The 11258-nt window shown below is 36.4% G+C and overlaps 1 protein-coding gene across 3 annotated transcripts; it reads left to right on the forward strand.

Moving 5' to 3' along the window:
- The first annotated feature begins 760 nt into the window (after positions 1–760).
- LOC148875511 (autophagy-related protein 18f-like) lies at positions 761–9017 on the forward strand. 3 transcript variants are annotated; one of them, XM_088965972.1, is made up of 10 exons: positions 802–990; positions 1098–1205; positions 1293–1688; positions 4110–4574; positions 4677–5108; positions 5477–5713; positions 5804–6625; positions 6736–6899; positions 7524–7979; positions 8638–9017. In XM_088965972.1, the coding sequence occupies exons 3-9, from the start codon at positions 1482–1484 to the stop codon at positions 7900–7902; spliced, it is 2706 nt and encodes a 901-aa protein (XP_088822098.1). In that variant the 5' UTR covers positions 802–990; positions 1098–1205; positions 1293–1481; the 3' UTR covers positions 7903–7979; positions 8638–9017. The 3 variants fall into 3 exon arrangements, with proteins under 3 accessions (XP_088822097.1, XP_088822098.1, XP_088822099.1); XM_088965971.1 differs by lacking the exon at positions 1098–1205 and having other exon boundaries at positions 761–990; XM_088965973.1 differs by lacking the exons at positions 802–990; positions 1098–1205; positions 1293–1688 and adding an exon at positions 3325–3592.
- The last annotated feature ends 2241 nt before the right edge of the window (positions 9018–11258 follow it).

Raw genomic sequence — 11258 nt, forward strand, 5'->3', positions numbered from 1 at the left:
CTTCGTTTGTGTTCTTGGGAATATAAGAATATCCTCCATTCGACAAACAAGAAGCAGCCCCCTCTGCGGTCTACCACAAGTATATGTTCTTTATAAATGGCGCCTCACATGCACATCCACCATGTATTGAGAATATCTCTCATGAATAATAGTTGATAATTCGTTAAGATGTTCCAACGAATGGTAGGATGTGCGTGTAAAACGTAGCGCCATGTGTAGCAAAACGGCAAAACCGTAAACACTTCGCCTTTTTCTGATAACAGGGAAGTTCACGAATCTCGCTCTTGAATCTCGACGTCCATTGTTCCACGTAGATGCCTCGAGATTTGTACATTAGTTGGATGATATTCTACATTTCTCTAACTCCGTCATTTGAGTTCTGGCTCCACTTTATTGTTATTATCTTTTTTGCGCTTGTAATAATTAAAAAAAGATACCAAAGACGATCATTCAGTTTGTGAGCATGCGGGTATTGGTGGTATTTTGACTTGCATTCCGTTCATGTTGGTTGTCCTGCCGGACGGCCTTGGGTAAGTGTTACACTGCTTATTCAATGAATACATAGAAAGGTATCGTGGACCCAATGCTTCACTGGCCTTGATTGAATATCCACAAGACGCGTGTCAGTTGAGTTAACGTGCATCACGAGGTTTTTCCAATCTGACGGCCTTCTGTAAAAGACACCCTTTTACCGTGTTTTTCACTGGAGGTAAAAATTGCCGAACAAAGACGTCGAAGGTATTGTTCCAAACTTCCAAGTAGGTAAGGAAAAAACAAAAGTGAAAATTAGACTCTCAGAGAGAGAGAGAGAGTCGTAAACGGAGAGTTGTCATTTCATTATCCGATCACACGGGAGATCGTTACATCTCCCCCCCTCTCTCTTCTTAGCTCGATCTCCCTGAAATCCGGTGTATTATATCTAATCCCGTTTCCCGGCGTCTTAAAACCGCTTCCCGGTGATTTTATCGGCAATTTTTCTATTGTATACTTGTATTGTCCTAATTCTCTTCTCCAATCTAGTTTTGAAGACTTATGATTTTTAACTGAAGAATCCGTTGTCGTATCCTTTTTTAATCATTTTCATTCTTTCTATAAAGTTTCAGAAGAGGATCAAGAAGGACGACTACTCGAATTGAAGCTATAATTCCTTTCTATTCATATATATATATAAGGCGAATACTGCCGTTTTGCATCTTATCTTTTAGGTTTTTGGGATGAACTAGCCTTTGTTGCTTGTTGAATTTAAGAAAGAAGTCGAAAAGGTTTTAGTATTGATTCGGATATTCTTTTAGGTGTTTCTGACTTCTGGATTATTCGAAGCCGAAAGGAGATGGAGAGACTTGTAACTTGAAGCTAGGAACTTGGGGCTGTTTCTCCTGTAGGCTGAAGGAAACAGCCTGCTGTTATGATTAGGGCACTGTTCGGTGAAATAGATTTTTCTTCATTATATTTTATCTTCATTTTTTCTTTGGGATTTCGGGATGAGAAATGATGGCCAGAACCCCAAGGGAGCAGTTACGAGATCGGGGCGGAGTAATGGGTTCATACCAAACTCTTTTCGAGCGATCTCGAGTTACCTAAGAATCGTATCCTCGGGCGCGTCCACTGTTGCCTCGACGGTTCGATCAGCTGGTGCATCGGTCGCGTCGTCAATTGTAGATAGAGAGGACGTTGGCTGCCGTAATCAGGTACTGTTCCAGTAAAATGGTTTGGTTTTATATCAAATTGAAGTTCAATTTTCTTTTTCTGGACTGGCGGTGGCGGGGAAAGATTCTTCTTGTCGCCTCCCTGCGGGATGTGTTGGTAGTTATAGTTATACTCATTAGTTAGAATTTAGCCAAAAAAATATCTTTTGCTGTCCAGTAAGCAGTATTCTTTTCTTATTGATTAATGGTATAATGTACTTGTTTAGTGCATAACCTTCTCTTACAAAGGCAGTTCTTCAAATTCTTACGAGGAAATAGAGCGACACAAATTTATTCCCATTTCATTACGTCGACATAACTTAGGCTGTATTGGTTTTTTACAAAATTAATGAGAGGGAAAGTTGTGGTAAAATCCTAGGCATCTGATGAAATCCCTTATGAACTTTCCTACAACTTTTTGTTTCTCACATAATTTTCCGTGGAACCAAACACAGCCTTAGTAGAGCTTGTGGGAATGCAGGGAGTAATTGTCGAACTCACAGCCTTTCTCACCGCATCTATCATGCATGCTAGTTTTGTTGTGAAACAAGTGATCATCAGCCCTAACCCTCCTAAATACACTAGTAATTGCTTTCTATTTTCTTTGTTCTTCTACCATTTTTTGGAGCAAGTAGTACTTCAGTTGTGGATTTAGCAGTTACGTTGAACAATTGAACACCTAACTATGTAATAATTGTGCTAGTACTGATCATGTACTTCCATGTCAGAAGACGATTTGTTGATTGGTGTATATTTTATGCCGAATTGATTTTAGGCATAGTTCAAAGTATTGGGCCATTACAAATATTGATATTCTACATTTAATTGAGTTTCAGGAAACGCCTCTCTGTCATAGTTTTCAAGGTGCCAAGGTGAGGTTAGGTGGCAGGGAGTGCCTTGTTGCTTAGTCAACTAGGTAATAGATTTTTTTTTTTCTTTAAGGTAAAAACCATGAATTATAGGGTAATTCCCTAGGTTCTGTAGCAACCAACAACCATCTTTCACTAGTAATTATCTATAATGTTTAAATTTTGTGTTAAAACAGAGAAAATCAACATATTCATGAGAAGAGAAAGAAGAGAGCATACACCTACACCCACAAACTGAATGGTTTGGTTTAACAATGTATGTTTTATTATTATAATATAATCTCAAAATTAAGAATATAAAGTATATAATAGCTCTGTGTACAAAATAGCTAGGTGATTAAGTGAGGCAACCCTCCATGGGTGCCTTGTAGCCTAGGTGTCAACTGTCATCTTGGCAACTATGCTCTCTGTCTATCATCAATGCACAACTACTATTAGTAATTGAAAATAACAGATATCTCAAATTCCTCATATATAGCTTATCGGCAATATCAAAAGCCAATAAATATATATGATAAGGTATGATACATAATGATGATACTTTGAACCGTGGTTTTAGGGTGATTTGGCCCATTCGGTTGGAAAATGTTATTGATGGTTCAACCTCGTTAAATTTCTTTAATCTTACATCCATTTTATGTATTAAATTTTCAAAAAGAATTCTTACTGACCTTTCCTATTTTAGAGCATCTGGAAAAACAGTCTCTGGATGTAAATGATTTGTCGGTGAAATATTATGGGATCATTCACATGGGTAGTTTCAAGGATCTGGGGATGACTGATTTGGATGATGAAGTGAAAATATGGGCAACATCTATGCTTTCTATAAAAGATCCAAAATGTGCAAAGAAGGTGAGGATGTTGTAGAGAGTGGTGAAGATGAAGGGTAATATCTAGATGGATATGGTTGACCAGGAAGAAAGCGAGAGCCATGGGGATTTAAGTGCTAGGAACTTCTGTCTCTTGAGTACAATTGCAGAGATGTAGTGATATGAGGTGATTCTACAGTTTCGGGTTTCCATTTGAAGTGGCCTTGGTGTAAGTTTCATATAAGTTCAAATGCACATGTTTCGGGTTTCCATAACTCTTTGGAACCTTCAATTGATTGATTGAATTAGGACAGCCTTCCTTACTAGTTCAGTAGACGGCCTTCCATGTACAAGACCAAATCATCTTAGTCTATTGTTGCCCATTGGGGCTGCTCTAGGGTTCCCAGAGATGCACTTGTTGATATCTATTAAAAAACTAACTATTTGCATTTTTTTATGCACAAAGGGGCTGCTCTAAAACTCGAACTGGTATTTTCAGTGCTTGTCAGCCCAAGGTTTTGGCACTTCACCAAATAATGGTCCCTACTCATTGATACCTATTTGGTTATCTTATATTAAATGAATATATGATGTGATTAAAAATTTCCATTTGTTAGAGGTTGTACAATCCCTCTTTTATCATTCCTGAATAGCATCTGGTATGTTCATGTGTGTATATAAATCTTATAACTAAGAATTGAATTTGAAGTTATTTCATTCACATATCTTACTTTTGTGCTGGAAAGGTCCACTGGGCTGGGTTTGACAAGTTAGAATCTGAGGAAGGCATTATTCGGAGAGTTCTCTTGCTGGGTTATCGGTCTGGTTTCCAGGTTTGGGATGTTGAAGAAGCAGATAATGTGTATGAGCTAATATCCAGATACGATGGCCCTGTTTCCTTTCTGCAAATGCAACCAAAGCCAATAGAATCAAAGAAATCAGAAGACAAGTTTGCAGATGTCCGACCATTGCTTATCGTTGTTGGGGATGGTTCTCTCTCTGGTGGTATTAATGTTCAAGATGGGGTTTTCACCCAATGCAATGGGAATGATAGTACTTGCCATGAGACTGGTAATGGAAACTTTGTACCTACAGTTGTTAGGTTTTATTCCTTGAGGTCACAATCTTATGTGCATATCCTGAAGTTCAGATCAGCTGTTTTCTCTGTAAGGTGCAGCCCTCGAGTTGTAGCTATATCTCAGGCAGCTCAGGTATATAACTTCCCTATGTACATAGCTGTTTTATCTAGGCTTCTCCTGCAGTAATACCTTTTCTTATTTGGAGCTTGTAAATAAATATTTTCTTTGTTCCAGATACATTGCTTTGAGGCTGCGACCCTGGAGAGAGAATACACAATTCTTACATATCCTGTATTTTCGGGTCGTCCTGGTTTTGGGAATGCAGGCTATGGACCACTTGCAGTGGGGCCAAGGTGGTTGGCTTATAGTGGAAGTCCTGTTGTCATTTCAAACACAGGCCGTGTCAGTCCACAACATCTTACACCTTCTGCAAGTTTCTCTGGTTCCTCTTCAAATGGGAACGTGGTTGTGCATTATGCCAAAGAATCAAGCAAACAACTTGCTGCTGGTATAGCGACCCTGGGAGATATGGGTTACAAGAAATTGTCACGGTATTGCTCTGAACTCCTACCTGATTGCAATAATTCTCTAAAATCAGGGAGCCCTGGCTGGAAAACCAACGACACTGTTAATGGCCATCTGTCAGATGTAGATAATGCTGGAGTGGTATGTTTTGCCCCTCATCTTTAACATTATGTCTGTTTCAGCTGAAAATAGATATTCATGTTTTGTTAAGTTTGTATGGTTATTCATTTCTGTTCTCTTATTATAGTAGCTTGCTCTATAGCACCTGCTATTGACTGTATCATGGTATCCTTGATAAATGTTCTCATGAATCATTGATCATTGTAAGCAAATCTACTCATGTTGATATGAGCCCAGAATGTAGTGTTAATATTGTTGGTGCCAAGCATGAACTTGTGGTTTCTTCAGCCTTGGCTTTTCTGTGAAGGATGCTAATGCTGTATTCATTCTTGTAGCACCATATGCTTTTTCAGCTATTGATTTTATTCACGATTTCTTAATTTCTGCAGGTTATTGTGAGAGATATTGTTGGAAAATCTGTTCTTACCCAGTTTAGGGCACATAGGAGTCCTATTTCTGCATTATGCTTTGATCCTAGTGGGACATTGTTGGTGACTGCTTCAGTTCAGGGTCATAACATTAATGTTTTCCGAATAATGCCCATGTTTCCTAGAAGTTCATCAGGATCTGATTCTCATGGATCTTATGTGCATCTTTACAGGCTGCAGCGTGGCTTAACGAATGCTGTAAAGAAAAACAACAACACTTTGATTTATGATATTTTTGAATGTACAATTATTAGTAGTTGCATGATTATGTTCTTTTGTATTTTACAGGTAATACAGGACATCAGTTTCAGTGCAGACAGCCAATGGATTATGATAAGTTCTTTAAGGGGAACGAGCCATTTATTTGCTATATCTCCTTGTGGAGGTTCTGTGAACCTTCAGTCTGCTGCTTCAGGGTTTACCAACAGTGTGTTAGGTGTGATGACCAAACAAGATGTTCATTGGCCACATGGTTCAGGGCCAGAAAAACTTGATCAACAAAATTTTTCTGCATTTGGTCCTCCAGTAACACTATCAGTTGTTAGCAGAATAAGGAATGGTAGTAATGGTTGGAGGGGTACAGTAAGTGGCGCTGCAGCTGTTGCAACAGGCAGGGTTAGTTCCCTTTCTGGGGCTATTGCTTCAACCTTCCACAACTGCAAAGAAAATGGTTCATGTTTAGATTCCAATTCATTAAGTACAAAATACCACCTTCTGGTGTTCTCACCTTCTGGCTGTCTGATACAATATGTCTTGCGTATATCTAATGGACCAGTTTCTGAGTCAGTTTCAGCCAGATTAAACACTGCTTATGAATCACTTCCAGATAGTGATGCAAAGTTAGTTGTTGAAGCAGTCCAGAAGTGGGATATCTGTCAGAGACAACATCAAAGAGAACGGGAAGATAATCTTGACATTTATGGTGAACATGGTAATGGAGACAACCATAAGATTTTCCCAGAGGGAAAAAGGGGGAACGGTATATATCCTGCTAATGGTCTTTTAGTCACAAAGACAAAGAGCAGTGCTGAGGAAAGGCATCATTTATATATATCAGAAGCTGAGTTGCAAATGCATCAAGCTTGGATACCAATGTGGGCAAAACCAGAGGTATTTTGCCTCTGTTGAATTTAAAAGAAGCAATTTTTTTCAGATAAATTATTTTTGATGCCATGATGGGAAATGACTTTACTGCTTTTATTCTGTGCAAATTGGGCCAGATATACTTTCAGGTGATGATGATGGATTACAAGAACATAAAAGAAAGTGTTTTAGGAGGTGAAATTGAAATTGAACAGTTTCCAACTCGCATGATTGAAGCAAGGTCAAAAGATTTGGTACCAGTTTTTGAGCATCTTCAAACTCCAAAATTTCAAGAAACAAGGTGCTTGTTTATCCTCTATATATAGAATTATGATATCATCTAAGAATTGTCCCAACCATGTGGGGTTGGCCCAATGTTTTCCTAGATAATTTATCAAATTGTCTTTTGGTTCAAATCCAAATATTACACATTTGTTTGAAATTAAATACGCCAGGAACATCAGACATGTGTGTGCAGCATATGGAACCTGTATTTTTGGTTCCTGGGTTCTGCTTTGGGAAGGGGGATTGTTCCACATTCTCTAGTGTAATTTTGATTTTCTTCATTTATTTTGGGGTAGTGATTGTCCCCCGTTTTGTTGCTTTTTCATTCTTGAACTAATTTTCCTAAAGATAAAAAGCAGAAAGGTAGGCACAAGATATTAGTGTTGGATAAAAGGTAGGCACAAGATAAAAAGCAGAAAGATAAAAAGTAGAAAGAAACCTGCATGACATGGTAGGCACAAGATATTAGTGTTGGATACCAGCATATGTTGGTTTCCTGGATTTATAGGCAAGAGCTACTTTATTTGACATAATTATCTTAATGAATCTCTTGATCATTGATGTTCTAGGTCTAACCACCATTTTAGCTTGCTGGAGAGAGATATAAGTGAAATGCCTGAACCTTTTGTTACTTATTCAGGGTACCTGCTTTGGATAGCAACTGTAATGTCCTGCTGCAGAATCAGAGGTCTCGGCTATCTGAAGATGGGAGGGTTTCATGCGGAAGTAGACATAGCTCTCTTGACTATATCTCAGAAGGTAGTATTGCAGCTACTGAACTCCCAAATGTCAATGAAGAAAGTTGCTGGGGTGGTCTTCAAATGTCATTGGAATCAACCGCAGGCTTTGTAAATAACAACAATATGACTGAAATTAAAAATGGGCTTGAGTTTGTAGATAACAGAGAGAAGATTGAGACCCACCTTGAGTTTGTAAATAATAAGAAGAAGAAGAATAATAATAAAGAGAGCCTGAAGATGGAGAATCACTTAAAGGATGATGACGGTGAGTTGGATTGAAGGTAACCTGTTTGCTCTTTGTTTGAAGTCCAAATAAAGACTTCTGGGATGCCTGAGGTTGTCAGAATTGACTTAAGGTATATTAAGATGGCTCACTGAATTTAGATTTGGTAGTTTTCTTAGTTCTTCGTTGTCTTTTCTATTAAATTATTTTTTATTATTTTATGGGGTTAGATATATTTTTATTAAACTCAAGTTAAAATTTGATTGTCTATAATAGGTGTGATTTCATGAAACTGGTTTTCTGCTTTTGAGAAGACATGATCATGTAAAATAGAATTTCTCGACTTGCAGAAGTTCTATGGCTTTGTTGCTGAGACTCTTAATCCTTGTATGCACTACCTATTTTTGATTGTTGTACTTCTACCTAATACATGTTGCCAAAAAAGGACACGTGTGATCAAATCTGTGGAACTACGGGCTCTCCGTAGTATGGCCAGTGCGCCTCACGTGTACCCTGCTCTGTCCCCACCTGAGCTCCCTGCAATATGTATTATACTATCATGTAATATCCAAAAAACCAGTACCTATATATGTTGGCATTTAAACTCATTCCCATGTCTATGAGAGATTGCCTACCCATCCATAGTAGCTTGCTGAATGCTGAATCATCCAGTTGGTGGTCCTAATTCCTTGGATGCACTGGATTTGTACTGTAATGGGGAAGGGAACTCTATTTCACCTCTTGCTTCTGCTTGGCCTTTGAGATTGTTTTAATGATTTTCTTAATTGCAGGTGATGGGGGTTTGACTTCAACTTAGTGTTTTGTCGTGTGCAACTTCTATTTTGTTCTCCAGAGAAGCTTATTAACCAGTGTTAATATTTGTTGGGGTTGAAATTTGTGGGAGAGGGTGAATATCTGAAAGGGAGGAGTTTGACTGTGATGTGGAACCGTGGATGGCATGGAAGGTTAGCATTCCTTTTCTACTAACATTGTAAAATGTAAATAACAGATTCCTGAATATTAATATTTCAATAATCATTTGTAATGTGTAAATAATAGCATAACTGTACAAACCCTGTGATACAAGTATCTTGTATAAAGAGGGCCCTTTGCTTGGGGTTGTTTGATGTGAATTGGAATTTCGGGCCTAATGGTCCTCTGATTCATTACCTATTTTTTCTCTTCCTACATCAATATAGATTAAATTTGAACATATTAATTCATGTGCATTTTATTTATCGTTTTTTTCCAGGGAAGATTCTTTTATCAACATAGACGTAAACCATTTGCATTTGGAGATATATCGGGATTCCAAATAGACCTGTTCATGGGCTGGGTGGCCCGATGGCCCGGCCCGGCCCGGCCCGCACCCCGATCGGGCTTGGTCATGTAATTAGGCCCACAGGCCTGACCTCGGGCCTAACACAGTAAGCCCGATTGTGTAATGGGCCGGGCTCAGGATTTGTCAAAAAAGCCCAGCCCGAGCCCAAGCCCAGCCTGGCCCGACTCAACATTATATATTTTATAAAATACATAATATGTATTTTATATATTATATAAAATATATAAATAATATAATATTTATTAAAATATATATATTTATAATTTAATATATACCTTTTTTTAATTTTTTCTTTATAATTTCTCTCTCACTCTCTCTCTCTATTCAGCCACTTCAGCGGTAGTAACAACATGGGCTAAATTTTGGGCTCGGGTCCAAGTTGTAGGCCTGATAGTCGGGCCGGGCTCGGGCTCGGGCTCGGGCTTGGGCCTTAGAAAAATCTATTAATACAGAGTGAAAGCCCGGCCCATGAACAGGTCCAATTCCAAGCCCTCGCTACGTTCACTGATTCTTCTCTTCTGTCCAAATATGTCTTCATTCCAGCTCTTTAACCCAGTGCACTTGCCTTGAAGTGAGGCTGAAAAAAAAGGCCCAACCTTGGCAGCCCCAGCCGATTAGCCCTTTGAGTTATTTGATGCTTTTGCTTTTGGGCCTTTGGCCCCATGTTCAAGCTTTGAGCCTCAAGCATTTAACCTATTAGGCTGCGTATGGTTGTAGTGTAATCTTATTTGCACTAGTAGAAATGCATGGGAGTGCAAATGAAAAGAATATAAATTCTGGTTTAATTTTGCTTTGGATTTTACTTTGTTCTATTTCATGTCTTATTTGACTTCATTTATACTGCAATAAAATAAAATAAGGTAAATTTTGAAACAAAAAATAAAATCAGAATTTTTGCACCCAAATCATTTGCAAGCTTTGAGCCTAAAGTATTTAACCCTTTATTCCATGTCATTTTTGAAATAACCAATGAGATGCACTTTTCCAATAACTTAAATAATCTCTTCTTTTAAACTACCTCCCCCACTTTCTCCAAAATTATCTCTAATTCCTATTTATCTTCTAAGTTATTTCTAATTCTTATTTATCTTCAAAATTATCTCTAATTTATTTGAGAGTTTCTCTCCTAAATTATCTCTAATTCCTATTTATCATCTCCCTTACTTTTTATCTACATCTATCTAAAAAAGTTTGGATTAAAAAATTTAAGAATTATTTAAATATTCTAACAAAATTATATAATAACTTGAAAATATTTATCAAAAATATAAAAAATAATTTTATATTTTTACAAAATACATCAAGAAATTATGTACTAACAATTTAAATTATGTTTTTTCGGATTATCAATTTAAAATTTTTCAAATATTTTATATATGTAATAGATTTAAATAAATAAAATTCAAATAACAAAAAAATTTAAATATTTTATAGATTATTTAAATATTTATCATAACTAGATTTTAAATAGTTAAAATAACAAAATTATGTAATAAATTTAAAAAATTTTGTCAAAGTAGAAAAATAATTATAACATAATATTAAAATTAATAATAATTTAATATATTATAAAACTAATGATAAAATTATGTAATAATAGTATAAATTATGATTTTATGGATAATTAAATTCAATAAATTTTTTTTTACCTTTCATAATTTTTAAATTTATTACATAATTTCTTTATTTTAACTATTTAAAATCTAGTTGTGTTAAATATTTTGTTATTTAAAATATTTAAAATTTAAAATATTTGATTAATATTTATTAAAGATTAAATTATTATTTGAGATGATACTATTTATTAACTAAGTTAATATATTTTTAGTACTTATTGTATATTTTTCATTATTAATTTATTTTCAATAATTATTGGAGATTAAACTATTGTTATTTATCAGAGATGAGACTGTTAATTTAGCTGAAATTATGAGTGTTCATAAGTTTGTTCAGTTCGGTAGTAGGCTATTTGGCCAACCAAATTGACCTGATCAAGTTGGGGAGTTGGTTAGTTGAAACCGATTGGCCTTTTGTGAAAACCAACCCACTCAAATTGTATCAATTTGGGTT

This window comes from Nelumbo lutea, chromosome 1 (assembly GCF_056320005.1).
Source record: "Nelumbo lutea isolate HS-2025 chromosome 1, American lotus-T2T, whole genome shotgun sequence".
NCBI classification, from domain to species: Eukaryota; Viridiplantae; Streptophyta; class Magnoliopsida; order Proteales; family Nelumbonaceae; genus Nelumbo; species Nelumbo lutea.

What these genes read in the sequence shown, in the direction of transcription:
- LOC148875511 (XM_088965971.1), top strand. Translation starts at nt 1,482, where the DNA reads ATGAGAAATGATGGCCAGAACCCCAAGGGAGCAGTTACGAGATCGGGG. An exon ending in ACGTTGGCTGCCGTAATCAG is followed by an intron (nt 1,689 to 4,109) that starts GTACTGTTCCAG and finishes TGTGCTGGAAAG; the next exon opens with GTCCACTGGGCTGGGTTTGA. An exon ending in AGCGTGGCTTAACGAATGCT is followed by an intron (nt 5,714 to 5,803) that starts GTAAAGAAAAAC and finishes TGTATTTTACAG; the next exon opens with GTAATACAGGACATCAGTTT.